The sequence below is a fragment of the Lynx canadensis genome, chromosome D4, assembly GCF_007474595.2.
Source record: "Lynx canadensis isolate LIC74 chromosome D4, mLynCan4.pri.v2, whole genome shotgun sequence".
Lineage (NCBI taxonomy): Eukaryota > Metazoa > Chordata > Mammalia > Carnivora > Felidae > Lynx > Lynx canadensis.
The window spans coordinates 29,104,464-29,126,734 of NC_044315.2; the positions used below are offsets into that span (position 1 = coordinate 29,104,464).

At 36.9% G+C, this 22,271-nt stretch overlaps 1 protein-coding gene across 3 annotated transcripts in view; it reads right to left on the reverse strand.

Moving 5' to 3' along the window:
• The window catches only part of FANCC (FA complementation group C), a 267,194-nt gene that overhangs the window by 60,534 nt on the left and 184,389 nt on the right, over positions 1–22,271 (reverse strand). For all 3 annotated transcript variants that reach the window (XM_030293538.2, XM_030293535.1, XM_030293539.1), the window contains one exon: positions 5,635–5,799. In XM_030293538.2, coding sequence (XP_030149398.1) covers positions 5,635–5,799 — 165 coding nt within the window. The remainder of the gene's footprint in view (positions 1–5,634; positions 5,800–22,271) is intronic.

The window sequence follows — 22,271 nt, forward strand, 5'->3', positions numbered from 1 at the left end:
ATACAGTATCTGCTCTAAGACCAAAAAGGAATTATAAACCAGAAATCAGTAATAGAAACATAACTTGAAAATCCCAAATTATGTAGAGATTCAACAACACACTTCTAAGTAACCCATGGCTTAAGTAAGAAACCTCAAGAGAAATTTAAAATTATCTTGAACTAAGTGAAAATGAAAACACAATTCATCAAAATTTGTGGTATGCAACAAAAGTAGTGGTTAGAGGAAAATTTATAGCACTAAATGCATATTCAGAAAATAAGCAATATCTAAGATCAACAACCTAAGTTTCTACCTCAGGGAGCTATATAGATAAAGAAGAGCAAATTAAGCTCTTAATTAAGATAAAGAAGAGCAAAGTAAACAGAAGAAATAATAACAATTAACACGGAAAACAGGAAATCAATAGAGAAAATCAATGATTTTCTTGGGTTTTGGAATAGATCAATACAATCAATTTAAGTCTCCCTCCAGGCTAAGCTGAAAAAAAAAAAAAAAAAGAAAAAGAGAACATAAATTGCTAATGTCAGACATGAAAGAGAAGACATCACTACATCACTATGGGCATTAAGAGAATAATAAAGGAACTCTATGAGCAACTCTATGGGGATAAATTTGATAAACTTAGAGACCAATATCTCTCCTTAACATAGAAACAAAAATCCTCAACTAAATATTAGCAAACTTAATCTAACAGTGCAAAAAGAATTCTGCATCACAACCAAGTGGAATTTGTCACAGGTATGCATGGCTGTTTTAACTTTTGAGAATGAATTAATGTAATCAATCACATCAACAGGCTAAAAAAGACAAATCATGTGATCATATCAATAGATGCAGAAAAAGTATTTGCTAAAATCCAAACCCATTCAATACAAAAACTCAGTAAACTAGGAACAGAGGACAATTTTCACAAACTGATAAAGAATATCTATAAAAACCTAACAAGAATTAATACTGTTAAAATGTCCATATACCCAAAGCAATCTACAAATTCATTGCATCAACAATCAAAATTCCAATGGTAGTTTATAGAAACAGAACAAACAATCCTAAAATTTATATGTATCTCTGAAAGTCCCCAAATAGCCATAGCAATCTCGAGAAAGAGCAAAGCTGGAGACATCATGCTCCCTGATTTCAAACTATTTTACAAAGCTATAGTGATTAAAACAGTATGGTATTAGCATAAAAACAGGCATGCAGATTAATGTGATAGAACAGAGAACTGAAAAAGAAGTCTATGCATATATGCATTTTATGACAAAAGAGCCAAAAATATAAAATGGAGAAAGGACAGTCTCATCAATAAATGAAGCTGGGAAAGAACACGAAAAATAATACTAAAATTTGTATGGAACCACAAAAGAACCTGAACAGCCAAAGCAATCATGAGAAAGAACACCAAAGCTAGAGGTATCACAATCCCAGATTTCAAGATATACTATAAAGCTGTAGTAATCAAAACACTACGGTACTGGCACATAAACAGAGACATAGATCAATGGAATAGAATAGAGAGACCAGAAACAAACCTATGCTTATATGGTCCTTTAATCTGACAAAGGAGACAAGAATATACGATAAGAAAAGACAGTCCCTTCAATAAATGGTGCTGGGAAAACTGAACAGTTGCATGCAAAAGAATGAAACTGGATCACTTTCTTATACCATACACAAAAATAAACTCAAAATGAATTAAAGATCTAACTGTGAGACCAAAAACCACAAAACTCCTAAAAGAAAACACAGGCAGTCATCTCTTGGACATTAGCCTTAGGCACATTTTTATGGGTATGTTCCATTGGGCAAGGGAAACAAAAGCAAAAATAAGCTATTGAGACTATACCAAAATAAAAAGCTTTTGCACAGCAAAATGAAAACACAACCTGCTGAATAGAAGATACTTGCAAATGATATATCTGAGAAGGGGCTAATATTCAAAATATATAAAGAATTTCTACAACTCATCACAAAAAAACAACAAAACAACCCACAAATGATCTGATTAAAAAATAGGCAGATGATCTGAATAAACATTTTTCCAAAAAAGACATATAGATGGCCAACAGGCACATGAAAAGATGCTCAACATTACTAATCATCAGGGAAATACAAATCAAACCACAACGAAACATCACATCACACCTGTCCAAATGGCTAGAATCAGAAAGACAACAAATAACAATGTGTTGGTTAGAATGTGAAGAAAAGGGAGCCCTTGTGCACAATTGGTGGGAATGTATATTGGTGCAGCTACTATGGAAAACAGAACAGATATACCTCAAAAAATTAAAATTAAAATGACTCTATGATCCAGCAATCCCATTAGTGGGAATATATCCAAAGGAAATGAAAATGTATCTCAAAAAGATATCTGTACTCCATGTGTACTGCAGCATTCACATTAGTCAAGATATGGAAACAACCTAAGTGTCTATCAGTAGATGAATTAATAAAGAAGATGTGGTATATTTATGTAGTGGAATATTATTCGGCCATGAGAAAGACAGAAATCCTGCAATTTGTGACACGGATGGACCTGAAGGCATTAAGTAAAGTGAAATAAGACAGAGAAACACAAATACTGTATGATATCACTTTATGCAGAATCTAAAAGAGCTGAACTCACAGAAACAGAGACTAGAAAGATGGTTACCAGGAACTAGGGTGTGGTGAAATGGGGACATGTTGGTCAAAGAGTATAAACTTCCAGTTAGAAGATGAATAAATTCTGGGGATCTAATGTACATTATAGTGATTATAGTTGATATAATTTTAGTTGAAACAATATTTAAAGTTGCTAAGAGAGAAGATCTTAAATGTTCTTGCCACCAAAAAGAAATGGTGATTATGTGACATGATGAACTTGTTAGCTCAGCTATGGTGGTAATGATTTTATAACATAAAAAGTGTATCAAATTAACTTGTACATCTTAAGTTTACACAATGTTATACGTCAATTATATTTCAATAAAGCGGGGGGGGGTGGAGGGGATGTAAGTAAGTAAATAATTAAGTAGATAAATAACTAAACAAACTGATATTTCCTCTTGTACCTACATGGAAACATAACAGGAAGCAAGTACACTTTATTGTCTAGTTTTGCAATAATACTTAAACATTTTTGGAAAACTCTTCTAAATTTTATCTAAATTATTTTAGGTGTACATATACTTAGATATTCTTCAGAAATATATAAATACGACATTTTTAGATTTTCTCATTTGTTATTCAAAAATAAAATTCATTTATAATATATTTTCTTTTTATTTTTAAACATTTATTTATTCTTTTTTTTTTTTAATTTTTTTTTTCAACGTTTATTTATTTTTGGGACAGAGAGAGACAGAGCATGAACGGGGGAGGGGCAGAGAGAGAGGGAGACACAGAATCGGAAACAGGCTCCAGGCTCTGAGCCATCAGCCCAGAGCCTGACGCGGGGCTCGAACTCACGGACCGCGAGATCGTGACCTGGCTGAAGTCGGACGCTCAACCGACTGTGCCACCCAGGCGCCCCAAACATTTATTTATTCTTGAGAGAGAGAGAGAGAGACAGAGCATGAGTGGGGGAGAGGGAGACACAGAATCTGAGGCAGGCCCCAGGTCTAAGCTGTCAGCACAGAACCCGATGAGGGGCTCGAACTCAGAAAACTGTGAGATCATGACCTGAGTTGAAGTCGGATGCTTAACCGACTGAGCCATCCAGGCACCCCTATAATATATTTTCTTACACTTAAGAATGGATCATTGACTTTATGAAAGAGAATTAAAATGTTTGCTTTCTCATCTCCAGCTGTTTGTGAAAAGATGAAACCAATACATCAGGTATTTCTTTTGACTCATGACAGGGAGACAACTACTCCAAAGGAACTGGACTAAACTATAAATGAAAGCAAATATGAGGAAAGCGATTTTTCCCCTGGCTTCAGAGATGTTAATAATTTACCTCATTGTGCCATATTCAATAGAATGTTTCCAAATTACTGTTGTAGTACTAGTTAACTGTGGCACCAATTTGAGACCAATCATTCAGAGTCTAAACAAAAAGGAATTAAATAATTCAAACATAGATGTAATACATTAATATTTCATCAAGAGGATTACACTGCTGCCTTAAAACTGAATCTCTAGAGGTGGATGAACTTGCTGTGTTGCTCGTATTCATCTGGTATCAACAACAACAGGTGTCAACAGGAGTTCTGTTAAGAGAACTGGGCAGTACGCACATGTCGTAGAGAAATATCAATGTGTTGAATAACTATTCCGAAGCTCATGTTTTTTCCTGGGACAGCTGTGCTGACATTTGCACTTGAAGTGCAGCAGCACTAGTGAGCAAAACCACTGTGCCCAGCACGAGTCAAACAGGGAAACGGTCACCGTGTCCTTCACTCTGTGTACAGTAGTAACACTGCCGGTTTCACACAAAAATGTGTTTGATGAAGCAGCGTAAAATATTAATCTTACTGAATTTTACACTGGCGAATACTTTTGATTAAAAAAAACATTGTGTGTGGTGAAAAGGAAAGCATGCATAATGCCCTTCTGCTGCATGACAAATCCGGGTGGTTGTCCCGAGGAAAAGCACTTGCAAGTGTAAGAGCTGCAAGATCAACTGGCCACCTTTTTGTCATGGAAATTTACATGGAAGAATGGCAAACAGTGGCTGCTCAGAGTTGAGTATTTGGCACACATTTTCTCAAAAATTAGTGAAATGACCCTTGTACTTCAAGGAAAACAAGTGACAGTATTTTGTAGCCAATGATAAATGTGAGTGTTTAAGCAGACTTTGAATCCTGGAAAATTCACTCCTGTCAGTGGGAGCTTGACAGCTCCCCAACACCTGAAGACATTTCTGATGGGCTTGGTGCTGACAAGAATGAATGTAAGTTTTGATACTATAAAATGAAATATGTCAAGGTTGAAAAGGTCTACATAACTTAATAAACCAGTATTTTCCAAATGAACCATGCATAAGGCTACAAGATCCTGCTTGGGCAAAAGAGCTTTTAAAAGTATACCACAGACATCCAATGGGTTTCAATGTAACAGTATGAAAAGCTCATTGTTATAATTTCAGATTCAGCATAGCAACTAACCTTACAACACTACCATTTTCAAAACATTTTGAAAATCCACAATTATCTGAGATGGCTACTGCAGTATTCTTGTCTGTTCCAATATATCTCTATGAGGCTGAATTTTCTACACTTCAATGGAAACAACATACCAGGCTGTACCAGGCTGCACACAGAAACATGTATGAGAGCCCAGCTGTCTTCCATCAGACAATAAAGAGATTTGCAAAAATGTAAAATAATGCTGCTTCTGGTATACATATTTTCTTGGAAAAGATCACTTTTTAATAAAAATAAGCTATTTATGTGAACATGTAATCAATTTATTATTTGAAAATGAATACTTTTAGAATATCGTTTTATTTTCAAATATGATAAAATATTGATAAATACAATGCACATTTTTTAAAAAAAGAACTCACTGGGATCCTCAATAATCTCTACGATCATAGAGTGGTACTGGAACCAAAGTTTGAAAACCACATTTCCAATATGCTGAAGTATTCTAAGACAAGGAAAAACAATGCTGGATGAGAGAGTAAATGGTATCACTTACAGTAAGAAGGCCTCATTCACAGCATCAAAGAATTCAGGCCAGAGCACTTCCTGAGGTTCATGTCCATGGTAGGTGAGCAGAGCCTCCACCAGTGGTTGGATATCTGGCAGAGTTACAAGTGGTACACAAACTTGCGACAGGAACCTTATCTTTTCAGGAGCCATTCTATGGAATGAATAACAAATAATTATCCAAATCTTAGAAAATCTTCATGCTAAGATTGACAAGTTACTTGCTTTGTCCCTCACATAAAGGGGGCTACCCTAACACCATCTATGAATTCTTCTCTTACTCCATTCTCTAGAAGAAATCCTTTAGTCCCATTTTAACACCACTTATTCTCAAGACTTTGGCATAACTATCTAGAGGCACCTCCAATTTACCATGCCCAAAACAGAACTCTTGAATTCCTTCCCCAAACATTCTTTCCCCAGTCCTGACAATCTCATTTCCTCAGGCTTTGAAGGCCATCCTTGATTCCCCCCTTTCTCATGCCCCTTACCTAATCCAACAGTAAATACCATCAATTTATCTGACAACTTCCCTACATGCGCTTCACTACCCCCTAATTCACCATCACCTCCAGCCTAGGTTACCGTAGGAGCCTTCTAAGTTCTCCCTGCTTCTGTCTTCACTCCCACTGTTTATCATTAAAACAATTCCAGCAACTCTTTAAAAATTCAGATCACTTCACTTGTCTGCTCAAAGCTTTGCAATGGCTTCCCACCTCAGAGAACTAGCAAAGTCTTATACTGGCCGCTGAGGCCTTTCATGACAGGGCCCCTTCTGTTTCTCTGGCTTCATCTCCTTCCACGTTTTCCCTTGCTCATCCTACTCCAGTCCTCTAGGCCTCTAACTACTCCAGGTGGGTCCTGTTGTTCATTCTGCCCAGAACTCACGGCTAGCTAGCTCCTTCATTCCATATCAATCTCAGCTCAAATGCTGCTTTATGTGATGGCATCCCTGACCATCCCATTTAAATGTACTTACCAATATGGTAGCAATCAGCTACATGTGGCAATTTAATTTAAATGAAAGAAAATTCAAAATTCCTGTTCTCAGTTGCACCAGCCACATAACAAATGTTCAATGGGTACATGAGGCTAGTGGCTTACAGTACTGAACACTGCAAATTTCCAGAACTTGTCCATAACTCCAGGAAGCCCCAGTGAACAGCAGAGCTTAATAGAGAAAATGCCATCTCACCCCACTGTGTATCTCTGATCTCACTTACCCTGTTTTACTTTTCTTCAGAGTACTTTTCATCACCTGACCTATAATGTATTTATTTATTTATTGTTCATCATCTGTTTCTTCCTGTTAGGATATCAGCTTTATAAGGACAGATACGTTTTCTATTTTGATCTCTGCTCTGTTTCTAGCATACAGGAAATGATTCCTTACACATACACATATATGCTCAAGAAATAGATGTTACATGAATAAATCAACTAGAGATCAATAAAATGAAAGTTTGAGATGTACACTATTAGAGCTTTTCCTAGCTATATTCATATATAAATCTAGAAATTTAGCATGTGCTTTTTGAAACACAAATGGAACCACAGCAGAGAACATAAAGCTGTTCCTCACTTTTTTTTTTTTACTTGCTGCCTCATATTAAAAAATGTATGTTCTAGGGGCACCTGGATGGCTCAGGTTAAATGTCCAACTTAGCTCAGGTCATAATCTCATGATTCCTGAGTTCGAGCCCGCATCAGGCTCTGTGCTGACAGCTTAGAGTCTAGAGGCTGCCTTGTTCGAATTCTGTGCCTCCCTCTCTCTCTGCCCCTCCCCCATTCATGCTCTGTCTCTCTCTGTCTCAAAAATAAACATTAAAAAAAATTAAAAAAAAATTGTTTTAAATGTGTGTTCTATAATTTAACAAAGCCTCTATTTATAGGCATTTAGGTTATTTCTAATTTTTCAATATTACTGCTGAGAATTACTGTTACTATTACTGCTATAGTTTATTACTAAAAACACTGCTGCAGTGGTATCTATGCATATGTCTATCAGTGACCCTGTGTGAGTATTTGCATATTAACTGCATTCCAAGAGACTACCAGTTTACTTTTCCCCAAACTCCAACCCAAGTGCATAATCTCCTTGCAATACATTCAAATACATCTGACATACTACCATTTTCATCATATTAAAGAAATTTTTCCTAGAACCCTCTGACCTGTTCCAATCCAGGCAGATTGCTTTTTATTCCCTCTGTACAGTTAACATCTTGGTCTCTGTCATGGGAATTTCCTTCACTTCTCTCCTGAACCCCGTATCTTTTTCTTTCTTGGTTCATTCTTCTTATGTGGAAAAAGGTACATGAGTGATAAAGTACTTGAGACCTTGCATGTCTGGAAATATCTTTATTTTACTCTCACACTTGATTAACACTTTGGCTGAGTATAGAAATCTTGTAATTTTCCAACAAAATTGTGAGGGTGTGGTTCTAATGCCTTCTAGCTTCCTCCAGTGTTGTTTCTGAGAAGCTCCATGCTATTATGAATTTTCATCCTTTATGTAAGTCCTGTTTTCACTCCCTGGAGGCTTTTGGAAATCCTCTTTGAAATTTTACACTGATATGTTTTGGTATGGATTTATTTTTATTCATTGTGGTCAGCACTCAGTGGATCTTAAATAAGGAAAGTTCTATTAGATTGTTTCTTTGACAATTTCCTATCCATTTTTCAATCTGTTTTCTATGAGAACTCCAATGATTCTGGATATTGAATTTCCTGGACACTTTGCTGTCTTTTCTTTCTTATTTTTCATCTCTTGGTCTTTTTACTCTAGATTTAAAAGAACTTTCTAATTTATCTTCCAATCCTTTTATTAAGTTTTTCATGACCAATTTCTCATGATTAATTTACAAGAACATTAAAAAATTTTTTTTTAAGTTTATTTTTTTTGAGTGAGAGCATGCAATAGTGAGTTCAGAAGGGGCAGGGAGAGAGGAAGAGACAGAGAATCCCAAGCAGTCTCCACACTGTCAACATGGAGCCCAACATGGCTCAAACTCACAAACCATGAGATCATGACCTGAGACGAAATCAAGAATCAGACACTTAACTGACTGAACCACACAGTTGCCCCACAAGGCAGGAGTATTATAATGGCTGTTTCTTTTTTTTTTTTTTTTAATTTTTTTTTTCAACGTTTATTTATTTTTGGGACAGAGAGAGACAGAGCATGAACGGGGGAGGGGCAGAGAGAGAGGGAGACACAGAATCAGAAACAGGCTCCAGGCTCTGAGCCATCAGCCCAGAGCCCGACGCGGGGCTCGAACTCACGGACCGCAAGATCGTGACCTGGCTGAAGTCGGACGCTTAACCGACTGCGCCACCCAGGCGCCCCTATAATGGCTGTTTCATATGTGTGTATTATCTTTTGATACGAGATCAAAACTCAAGCACTGTCCACCCCGGCTACTGCAAGCCTGTCTAGAAATGCAGGTACAACTGTCCACCACGGGTCTAGGGGATTGGTTATGGGTAGTCTCTACCATGGTAATAGCTGAAATGAACAATTTACTGGCCAAGCCTTCCCCCAAAAGCTGTAAGCCTTCAAACAGACTTCAGAGCTCCAGAACAGTTACATCAGACACAGTCTGTCAGTAAAATTTTTGTCTAAGTAAAGGATGGATTCCTGGTACTTCCTCCTCCATCATCTTCCCTGACATCCCCTTCTGATCTCTTGTATTAAGAAAAAGAAAAACAAAAACAACCCCTCACCTTCTTACTTTTTACTACTCTGCCCTTTTGTACTTTATCCTAGGAGAACTATTTGGCTCAATCTTTGAAGTCATTACTTACTATTCAGCTGTATTTCCTATTCAGTCTTTTTTTTTTTTTTTTTAACGTTTATTTATTTTTGAGACAGAGACAGAGCATGAACAGGGGAGGGGCAGAGAGAGAGGGAGACACAGAATCGGAAGCAGGCTCCAGGCTCTGAGCCATCAGCCCAGAGCCCGACGCGGGGCTCGAACTCACGGACCGCGAGATCGTGACGTGAGTTGAAGTCGGACACTTAACCGACTGAGCCACCCAGGCACCCCCCTATTCAGTCTTTTTTTTTTTTTCGTCTATGAGTCCCCTCTTTTAAAAACATAACCAATTTATTTCTATTTCAAGGATTTGATAGTTTCTCTTATTATTTTTAAGACATTAATTATCATCCCCCCCTTTTTTTAAACCACTTGCTTGTCTTAGGTAACGTATCTTCTGTTTTGTGGCATTTAGTTCATCTTTCCTTATGGTGTTGGTTTTCCATGAATATCTAAGGATTTTTGTTTCCCCTCTCTGGAATTTGGGATTTCCCACTAGCCTCTCCATGACTGCTTTTTACCACAGCCTCCTCTGGTACTTGTGGAGAGGGTCAGGATGTATTCCTGGTTGGGGTTGCCAATAAATTGCACTCTGGGCATTGGAGCACCCCCAGAATGGCTGGGAATTAATAGCCATTTGATGCTCATTCCTCCTCCAAATCTTCTCCCTCCTTCCTGCTGGAAACAGGACACTTCTGTTGTCTCTTGTTTGAAGGCAGCAGATAAGGACTGCATGAGGGCCTAGCCCTTAGCTGGCTTCTGTAAATTGAGGCAGTGCAACAGGCTGTCTTGTTGGCTGCCAGGTACCTCCTGCTCCATGAATCCACTCCAATGTTACTTTTACCTTTTGCAGTAGTTTTCTCTTGCAAGCTTTTTGGGCTGTGATATTTTCCTTCAAAAATATCCCATAACCTGCCACTTGAAGTCTTTCTTGTAACTTGTGGGTCATCAAATGCTCCCTTATTTATTAGTATTATATATTTGTTAAAATTTCTCCATCAATGCTAAGAGTTGGGAGGATAAAGTGAATGCTAGGTCATGCATGAGTTTAGTTCACCACTTGATTTTGTCTCTTATATTACATTTTCATCTTACTCTCTTGCACTTTAATCTTTAGGATCTGGCCAAGTTCTCTACATTAGAGCTACTCAAAATATGGTCCTCAGAATCACCAGCAACAGCACCCCTATGAATGGGGCCAAGAAATCTGTTCCTTAACATCTTAACATCAGGTGATTCTTATGCCTACTGTAATTTGAGAAACATTGCTCCACACTACTTCTTCAGTAGCAGTCCCGAGAACTAGATGATTATCAATCTCTAGTAACAATCTGAATACTTTAATAGACATGATAGAACTATGTTTAAGATTTTTTGTTTTGTCTTTTTTGTTTTAGTTTAGCTATATTTTCTTGATAATCAACAATAAAATTCTCAGAGATAAATTTTTTGTCAAACTACACTAATGATTTCTTATGTGCAGTTTGTCTTTTCTCCTCAAATAATTACCTTTTGCAAAATCCACTTCTTGTTCTTTACCACTTTCCTAAATGACTGAGGTCTCTTCAACCACAGGTATCTTCCACTATGCTTTACTGTCTTTCTCTAACCACCAAGGTGGTTTTAGATTTAAAAATAATTGTGTTTTTGAGTCCATTATCTAAGTTTAATGAAAAGACATATTTAGCTTGAGTTGTAAATACCATAAAGTTTTGGAATTTATGAACTTACTGGGTGGGATTGGAGAAGGGAAGAGTTGTTGTGTGTATGTCTGTAATGTGGACTGTTTTTCATGTATATTTTGCACAGAATCTAGCAGAATATTTTGCATAGAGTATTAAGGGCCTGATGTGTATCTGAGAAATGGAAAAATAGTTACATGTACTCAATAAATCTAGAACTCTGAATGAAGCAGGGAGGTGGTGATCTTGCCCTTCAGCAATCCTCTCTGGAAGAACCTGTTAAGTCCAACTTTTCCCTCATTATCTTAAAATTTTTACCATTCTCTCATTACCTTAGAAGAGAGGGCTCAGAGACTATCACTGGCTACTAGGTGTATGGAAAAGACAATCCTGGCAACAAGGGCATTTATCAAGCACTGAAATTTATGGGATGCAGACTGTATCTCCCAATCAGGCTGAAAAGGTCCAAGAGAATTTTGTGAAAATTTCTAAAGTCTTTTGGGGTGCTTCGATGGCTTAGTTGGTTAAGCACCTGACTCTTGATCTCGCTCAGGTTTTGATCTCAGGGTCGTGAGTTCAAGCCCTGCATTAGGCTCCATGCTGGGCATGAGCCTACTTTAAAAAAAACACTAAAGTTTCATATAAATTTCAGTAGCTTTTCAGTTGACCTACCTAAATGCAGGTCAACTGATAATGTTCTGAAGGGCTTCAAGGTGCTCACAGCCTTCATGGCTCCCTCTTTTGGTTTTGAGCTTGCCAGAGTGTGGAGATCCAACTTCAACTAGAGTTAGGCAACACTTTCGAGACTGGAGTACACTAAGCATTATGTCTTGATTAATTGCCAGAGCAACACTTCCAAATGATTTTTGCACAAGAATTCAACTGCAGAAGGTTCAACAGTAACCATATACTGCTAGAAACATCATTCTCATGTGGCTATGTTGAAGTTTCCAAACCATCTGCAGCAAACCACAGAACTAACTACAAGATAAACTGATGATGCTCAGAAAGTCCAGAATGTCATTCCTTCTAGACGGTTTATAGCAAAGAACAGGAGAGAATTTAAACATTCTGTCATTGAATTGTTGATTTTAGTTGGTGGCAAGTGAAATTCTATTTAAAATGCTATGACAAGGCCATTTATCAGGCGTCTAAAAAGAATGCAAAAGGAAACCAAACAGATTTTCCTATTTTTTTTGTTCCTCTGACATTTTATGCATCAAAGTTATGAGATTAACTTTTATATTTTCTAAGAGACTTTTGAGTCTTTTGAAATGAACTTGAAACATTCAAGTAGCAAAAAGTGAAAAAAATGTACAGATGCCCTCTTTTAAAAAAAAAAAAACAACAGAGAAAAACAGAATAGCATTGTTTGTATGGTGTTTAAGTTTGAGAGGCCCTTGGCGACTTGAACATTTCAAGTCTTCCAAGCAGAAGGTAAGTAATGATAAAATTCAAGTTTCATAAATAATGGGAATATCTGCATTCAAGTGTACTGGAAAGTAGTCTGCCCACTATGCTATATTCTTATTCAACTTTTTTGATTTTTAAATCTTAGAAATGCACAGATAACTTCATATATATATAGCAAATTTATATTGTTATGATGCATATTTTAGTTATTATTATAACTTATGACAGCAACAAATATAATGGCTCCAGCATGTTTGGCAGCTCTTTCAAATGTTATCATGATGGCATTTCACTACCTGATTTCATGAAACCAGTTTCTAACTGAGACAAGAGAACATGCTTGGTTGGATTTATAATTCACTGGAGAGCTGTAGATGTGGAGTTCTGAGTCTCACATAAGCTTTAAGGGATCCAGGTTCTTTTATGGATGGAGAACAGAACTTCCTGGCTTGAGGTCTTAAAAGTAGAACTTTAAACGCTCATAAAGAGACTCAAAAAGAATGCTGAGCATCAAATTGCTTTTTTAAATTCAATCTTCTGATAATTATAAATGAACTTAATTGAATTTCTCTAAAAATTCAACACATTCAAAAAAATACCTGTAAAAATTTCTTGTTGAATTCTAAAAATTAAGACTCCATAGTAAACACCATTCAAAAGAGCAAATTAGGAATGTATCAGATGTATCAGTGTCCAAAGGACATTCTACTAGCATATGCATCTCATATTCTTCGTAAATTAGTTAAGAGTTCTACTAATTACATCAATGATTTGCTTTGACTAAAAACGTTTTTAAACTATTACCAAATTAATCACCATGTTATCCTTGATGCTACTGCCAGCTGGGGTGCCAGCATGGGCATCCTTCAGAAAATTGCTCTGTGCCAGGGAATGTGCATATTATTTTTTTTTAAAAACATACATCCTTACTGAAGAAGCAATCATAAACTCGGGAATTAACCTGCCCCACAAAATGACCCAATCTGGCACAAATGGAAATTTCTCAGATGTAAAGAGTATATTAGCTAATAGTTTCCAGCAGGCTTTCCTAATTGTGGTCAATGGAGTTTAGATGCCTTTCTGAACTGCTGTCCTCTTCTGTCCTGAGGGTGAGAAAATGAAAAGTACACATTCTGAAGAAAGAATCTGAAAGACCAGTATAGTCAAATAATGGGTACAGTGCAGAAAGACACTGTAAAGGAGAAAAAATACTGCAGAGTGCAGAGAGGAATCAATATTAAGCAATCTAAGGCTGATTAAAAATGATTTTTTTTTCATGAACTACAACTGCCATTTTGGAAATAAGACCCTGTGGCAGGGAATTATTCCTTTATTATGAATCTTATCTTTTAATTTTTGGTATTTTGCCAGCTAGCACTGTATTTTCATTTTTAAAAAGTCTAATTATGAAATTATGATGTATAGAACATAGGGAATTACTATAACATCAACTGTGCACTCACTGCCATGATTTCACAATGCTAACATTTTAGTGATATTTCTAGTTGACGTTTTAAAGAAATAAAAATGTTTCAGTTACAGTTGAAACACCCTCTCCTGTCTCATTTTCTCTTCCCCTTCCCAGGAGTTAGCACTCCCCTAACGATGGGAGTCCTCTCTGTCTAGTTTTTTTTTTTTTTTAATGTTTATTTATTTTTGAGAGAGAGAGAGAGAGAGAGAGAGAGAGAGAGAGAGAGAGAGAGAGAATGAATCTCCAGCAGGTTCTGAGCTGTCAGTTCAGAGTGTGATGTGGCGCTTGATCTCAGGAACTATGAGATCATGACCTGAGCTTAAATCAAGAGTCACTCAACAGACTTAGCCACCCAGGCGCCCTCTTTCTGTCTAGTTTTAACACTTTTACTTTATATGTGTGTATTGAGTGTTTTAAAACTTTATGTAATGATGACATTACAGGTATCTTTTTGCCACTTCCTTGCTATTCTGTTCTGTGGGTCTTTGTGTCTGGCTTTATACAAGTACCAAAGTGGCTTAATGACTAGCTTTGTAATATGTTTTGAAATCAGGAAGGGTGAGGCCTCTAGTTTTCTCTTTTCAAGGTTGTTGACTATTTGGGGTCTTCTGAGATTCTATATGAATTTTAGGACTTTTTTAAAAATCTATTTCTGCAAAAGAAAAATGCCATTTGGATTTTAATAGGACTGCATTGTATCTATGGGCAGCTTGGGGTAGTATGGACATTTTAACAATATTAAGTCTTCCAGTCCCTCAACACGGAATGCCTCTTATGTATTTGTGTCATGTTTAATTTCTTTCAGCAACATTTTGTAGCTTCCGGTATGTAAGTCTTTCATTTCCTTAAGTTTATTCCTCAACATTTTATTCTTTTTGATGCTACTGTAAATGGGTTTTTTATATAAAAAAAATCTCTTTGTAAAACTGCTCACTGCTAGTGTATAAAACACAATTGATATTTGAGTATTTATTTTGTATCCTGTAACTTTACTGAGTTAATTTACTAGTTTTAATAGTTTTTCTGTGGAATCTTTAGGGTCTTCTGCATATAACATCATGTCATGTATAAGCAGAATAAGCGGTCCTTTAAAATTTGGATGCTTTTTGTTTCTTTGTCTTGCCTAATGGCTCCAGTGCTTCTAGTACTGTGTTAAAAAGAAGTGGTGAGAGAGGGTATCCTTGCTTTGTTCATGATTTTAGAAGGAATAAATTTCAGTCTTTCACCATGAAGTGTGATGTTAGCTGTGGGCTTTTCACACATTGTCTTTATTTTGTTGAAGTATGTTCCCTGTATTCCTACTCTACTGAATGTTCTTATCATCAAAGGATGTTGAATTTTATCAAATAGTTTTTTCTGCTTTAATTGAAATTATCATTTGGTTTTGTCCATCATTCTGTTAATATGGTGTATTACACCAATTGGTTTTTGAATGTTGAACCAACTTTGCATGCTAGGAATAAATCCCACTTGACCATGATGCAGAATCTTTTTAATTGCTGACTTTGGTTGACTTGTATATTGCTGAGGATTTTTACACATGAATATTCATCATGAATATTGCTGCAGTTTTTTTTTTTTCTTGTAGTGTATTTATCTGATTTTGGTATCAGGGTAATGCTGGCCTCATAAAATGAGTTTTGAAGTGTTCCCGCCTCTTCAATTTCTTGAAAGAGTTTGAGAAGGACTGGTATTAATTTTTTAAATATTTGGTAGAATTCTCTAGTGAAACCATCCAGTTCTGGGCTTTTCTGGGCTTTCTCCTTCCTGTTGTAGATCTGTTCAGATTTTTAAATTTATGAGTCACTCTTGGTAGGCTGTATGTTTATAAAAAATTTATCCATTTCTTCTAGATTATCCAATTTGTTGCAATATAATTGTTCATAGTAGTCTCTTTTTATTTTTCTGCAATGAGTTGTAATGTCTTCTCTTTCATTTGATATTTGTTATTTTAGTCTTCTTGCTGATTTTCTTAGTCTAGTTAAGGGTTTGACAGTTTTCTCGATCTTTTAAAAAATCGAATTCTTTGTTTTTTTCCCATTCTCTCTTTAGTTTATTTCTCCTGTAACCTTTACTATTTCATTGTTTTTGCTATCTGTGGGTTTAGTTTATTCTCCTTTTTCTACTTCCTTGAAGTATAAAGTTAGGTTGCTGATTTGAGATCTTTTATTTTTATTTTTTTAAACGTTTATTTTTGAGAGACAGAGAGAGAGAGAGGGAGGACACACGCACAAGCGGGGGAGGGACAGAGAGAGAGGAAGACAGAGGAACCGAAGCCGCCCGATGCGGGGCTCAAATTCACAAACCCTAAGATCGTGACCTGAGCCAAAGTCAGGCACTTAACCAACTGAGCCACCCAGATGCCCCAAGATCATCTTTTTTAAACAAGATGTTTACTGCTATGTACTTTCCTCTTAGTACTGCTTTTCCCTCATCTTATACATTTTGGTATACTGTGTTTTCATTTGTCTGAACATATTTTCTAATTTCCCTTGTGATTTCTTCTTTGACTCGTTCAAAAATGTGTTGTATAATTTGCACATATTTGTGAATTTTCCACTTTCCTTTTATTTTTTTCAAGTTTTTTAATGTTTATTCATTTTTGAGACACAGAGAGAGAGACAGAGTGAGAGCGGGAGGGGCAGAGTGGGAGAAACAGAATTTGAAGTAGGCTCCTGGCTCTTAGCTGTCAGCACAGAGCCTGATGCGGGGCTCAAACCCACAAACTGTGAGATCATGACCTGGGCTGAAGTCAGACACCCAACCGACTTAGCCACCCAGGCACCCCTCTCCTTCATTTGTGAAGGATACTTTGCAGCATATAATAATCTTGATTGGCAGGTTTTTGTTTTAGCACTTTGCTATATCATCTCACTCCCTTCTGGCCTTAATGTTTCTGCTGAGTAATCCACTGACAATCTGGAGTTTCCTTATATGTGTTACATTCCTTGTATTCTTGCTACTGTCAACATTCTCTGTCTCTTGACAGTTTAATTACAACATAACTTGCCATGGGTCTTTTGGGGTTTATTTTAGTTGGGAGTTTGAGCTTCTTGAATTTGGATGTCTAATTCCTTCTTCAGATTTGATAGTTCTCTGTCTTTTTCTCTCTCACTTCCTCTGTGACTCCCACAAAACATACAATTGGTTCACTTGATGATGTTTCATAAGCTCTATGGTTTAATTAACGTTTCATTCTTTTTTCTTTTTATTCCTTGATTTGATAATTTCAAGTGACATGTCTTCAAGTTAACTGCTTGATCAGTCTATTGTTGAACCTCTCTAGTGAATTTTTCAATTCAGTTATTTTTTTCTTCAGCTCCAGAGTATCTGTTTGGTTGGTTTTAATAATTTGTATCTGTTGATATTCTCATTTTGTTTACACATTTTTCTGATTTCATTTAGTTGTTTATCTGTATTCTACTGTAGTGCATTGAGTTCCTTTAGGACGATTATTTTTAATTGTCAGGTGGTTCATTCATAGCTCTTCATTTCTTTAGGGTAGGTTTGTGCAAATTAATTTTGTTCCTTTGGGCCATGTTTACCTGTTTCTTTGTGTGCCTTATTTTTTGTTGTGTTTTATGCAATTGAAGAAAGCCACTTCTTCTAGTCTTTATGCACTGGCTTTGTACAGGGGAACTTTCACTAATCAACCTGGTGAGAGAATCTGGGGGTCCTTTGAATCTTTTCTAGGGATGTGTCTTCTCTGGGCTTATGTAATTTCCCAGAGAGCTTGCCAGTTTTTCAGGAGTTTGCAATCTCTTCCTCCCTCTGGTGTTTGTCTGTGGTACTGCAGGTTCTCTGGTGCTACAACAAGCCACTAAGTTTTTGTTCTCTGCAGCCCCTCTGACCTTCAAAGTGGGCTGCTTCAAGTCAGGGGAGACAAAAACCAATCCCTAGGGTAGCCCCTTCAGAAGCTGGAACATTAGATACACATTCTACTCTTCTTTCCCACCCCCCAACCCACCCAGACAGAAGCTGTGAGTTGGGTGTTTTCTCCTTACACCAACCTCCATCTGCAGCACTGCCAGCTCCCTGGGGCTACAAAAAGCAGCGTAGGGCTCTCTAACATTCATGCTCTCCAGGTATTGAAAGTCTGCTCATTCCCCATCAGTGGTCAGAGTCAGGTAAGCTACCTGAGGCAGTCCCTCAGGCAGCCCCCCCAAAAGCAAGAACACTGAACATATTCCATTCTTTTCTTTCTCCCTCAAGGGACAAGCTGAAAGCTAGAATTTTCCTCCCAGTCCCACCAAGCTGAGCCAGCTTAGGGGAAGGGCTACAGTGGTTGGTATAAAATGGCTTTCTTACCCATTTCAATATGGCCATTTTTGACTTTGAGCTTGCCTGGAGTATTGTAACTTCTTAATTGTTTCTGGAGTTTTCAAATAAAGGCTCTTTGGGTCATATACTATTGTTGAGTCAGTGTTTCTATAGGGAAACAAGGACTGGAGCTTCCTATTCTGTCTTGCTGACCTCACTCTTAAATTTTTTAAATGTTTATTTGTTTAGTTTTCCTCTTTTGGTAATAACTTGCTTATATTTCTTGTCCATTCCTTTAAAAACATTTTTTTATTGGGGCACCTGGGTGGCTCAGTCGGTTGAGCGTCCGACTTTGGCTCAGGTCATGATCTCGTGGTCCGTGAGTTTGGGCCCCGTCTGGGGCTCTGTGCTGACAGCTCAGAGCCTGGAGCCTGCTTTGGATTCTGTGTCTCCCCCTCTCCCTCCCCCTCCCCCCTCATGCTCTGTCTCTCTCTCTGTCAAAAATAAACATTAAAAAAAAATTTTAAAAGCAGGCTCCAAGCTCTGAGCTGTCAGCACAGAGATGAAGGGCTCGAACTCACGAACTGACATCATGACCATGTCAGATGCTTAACTCACTGAGCCACTCCGGCATCCTTCTTGTCTATCTCTATACTGGAGTGTTTGCCTCTTTATGACTAATTTGCAGGAGGATTACTATACTTTGTATACTAATACTTTATCTGTTTTACAGGTTGCAAATTATCTCCCAATTCTGTGGCTGATGTTTTCCACTTAACAGTGTTTTTGTTTTATCGTTTGTTTATTCTTAGTTGAGTTTTTTAAAAAATCGTCAACTTGACATATTTTGGGAGGATGGTGTAGAGTACATACACATTGCCTCTTACTGATGTTTTAAGTCTCTTACTAAATTTGTTTTTAAAGAAAATTTTTCAATTTTTTAATTATTTTTTTCAATGTTTATTTTATTTTATTTTTGAGAGAGAGAGAGAGAGAGAGCACAAGCAGGGGAGGGACAGAGAGAGAGGGAGACACAGAATCTAAAGCAGGCTCCAGGCTCTGTCAGTGCAGAGCCTGACATGGGGCTCAAACCCACTTGTGAGACCATGATCTAAGCCGAAGTCAGATGCTTAACTGACTGAGCCACCTAGGTACCCCTCTTAATAAACTTCTATTATTCAACATTCATCTCAAGGTAAAATCAAAGTCTGCACCCGACATGCAAATAAATGACTGTAAATGTTTTCTATGTCCCTCTTGGAATTCTTCTTATTACTTTTTAGGTATAATTTATATATGGACAACTATTACCACTAATGATCCATCCACTTTTAGGACTTTTCCATCACTTCAAGATCTTTTGGGCTCATCTGCAGTAAATCTCTGTTCCTATCTTTAGCCCCAGGCAGCAACTAATCTACTCTGTCTCTATAGATTTGCCTATTCTGGACACTTGGTAAAAATGAAATCATACAATATATGGTCTTCTGTGACCGACTTCTTTCACTAAGCATAATGTTTTGAGGTTCACACATGTTGCAGTGTGAATCAGTAGATTGTTCCTTTCTTACTGAGGAATGGTATTCTACTGTGTGGACATAACATATTTTGTTTATCCATTCATGAGTTGATGGGTATTTGGGTTGCTTCCACTTTTTGTTTATTATGAATAATGATATGAATATCTGTATACAAGTGTTCACATGCTTATCAGCCATTTGTACATATTTTCTGATGACATGTATTCCAAACTTTTGCCTATTTAAAAAAATTTTTTAATGTTTACTTATTTTTGAGAGAGAGAGAGAGGCAGAGTGAGAGCCGGGGAGGGGCAGAGAAAGAGGGAGACACAGAATCTAAAGCAGGCTCCAGGCTCTGAGCTGTCAGCACAGAGCCCAGTGCGGGGCTTGAACTCACAAACAGGGAGATCATGACCTGAGCCAAAGTCAGATGCTCAACTGACTGAGACACCCAGGTGCCCCTTCCTATTGTTTTAAGTGGGTTGTCTTATTACTGAGTTCTTCATATATTCCGGATAGGAACCCTTTATCAGATGCATAATTTGAAATTATTTTCTCACGGTTTATGACTTGCCTTTTCATTTTTTAAATGGTGGTAACAGACAATACTTATTTGTTTAATCCATCCAGTTAAGGTGGACCTTTGGATCATTTCTGATTTTGAACTATTACAAAATTAATATTTGTATGAACATTTGTATACAAACATTTGTATAGAGGGGTGCTTGGGTGGCTCAGTTGGTTAAGTGCCTGACTTCAGCTCAGGTCATGATCTCACCATTCATGAGTTCAAGCCCTGTGTCGGGCTCTGTGCTGACAGCTCAGAGCCTGGAGCCTGCTTGGGATTCTGTGTCTTCCTCTCTCTCTGCCCCTTCCCTGCTTGCACTCTCTCTCGCTCCCTCAAAAATAAATAAACATTAAAAAAATTTTTTTAAAGAAATATTTGTATAGCAATATTTGTGACTACCTATGTTTTCATTTGTAGTGAGTAAATACTCAAGAATAGAGTTGGTGGGTCATATGACAAGTATATATTTAACTTTATAATAAACTGCTACACTGTTTACCAAGTGGTCATACCACTTCACATTCTCACAGACAGCAGATCAGAGATCCAGTGGTTCTAGATCTTCTCCAACACATATTGATGTAAGTGTTCCCAATTTTAGTCATTTGAGGGAGATACACTTGGTATCATTTTTGGGTTTTTTTCTTGCTTAATTATTTGATTGTAGTAAAACATACATAATTGTTATCATTTTAATCATTTGTATTTGGTAACCATTCAGTGCCATTAAATACACTCACATGCTGTGTACCTGTCACCACAATCCATACCCAAAGCTTTTCAGTATCCTTAACATAAACTATAGAGCCATTAAACAGTAACTCCATTCCTTCCAGCCCCTGATAACCTCTGTTCTGTTTTCTGTCTCTACTGAGTTTGCCTCTTCTAGGTACTTCATATAAATAGAATTTCACAATATTTGCCCCTCTGTGTCTGGCTTATTTCACTAAGCATGGTGTTTTCAATGTCCATCCATATTCTTGCATATATAAAAATTTTATTCCCTTTTATAGCTGAACAGTATTTTCTATTGTACTTATATACCTTGTTTTGTTTCTCCACTTCATGTTTCATTGATGGGAACTTGAAGTGTTCCCACCTTTTGGCTATTGTGAATAATGGTTCCATGAACACTGGTGTACGGAGAGATATCTGTTCAAGTCCCTTCTTCCATTTCTTTTGAATATATGCCTAAGAGTGGAATTGTTGGGTCTTATTTTAAGTCTATGTTTAATTTTTTGAAGAACTGCCAAGCTTTTCCACAGTGGCTGTACCATTTTACATTCCCATCAGCAAGACTATTCTTTCAGGAATCATCTTTATAGTTTGTTACATTCTCACCAACAATGCACAGGGCTCTACATTTTTAACTTACTTGCCAACATTTATTATTTTTCTTTTTTGTTTGTTTGTTTTTTAAATGACAGACCACTCTGGTACATGTGATGTGGTACCCATTGTGCCTTTGATTTGCATTTCCCTAATAACTAGTTATGTTGAACATTATTTCATGTGCTTATTGGCCAGCTCTATATCATCTTTTGAGACATATTTAAACAACTCTACTGACCATTTGGGGTTTTTGTTTTGTTTTGCTTTTTATAATATATTTTATTGTCAAATTATTGCCCATTTTTGAATTGAGCTTTTTGTTATTGTTGAGTTTCGGTTCTTTATATACTATAGATTTTAATCCTTTATTGGATACATGACAAAAGTTTTCACTCATTCACTAGGTTGCCTTTTTGCATTCTTGATAGTATCCTGTAAATTCATAAAAATTCTTAATTTTAATGAAGTCCAATTTATCTACTTTTTCTTGGTTGCTTATGCTTATGGGGTCATTATCCAAAAAAAAAAAAAAAATCACTGCCAAACCCAATGTCATTAAGAT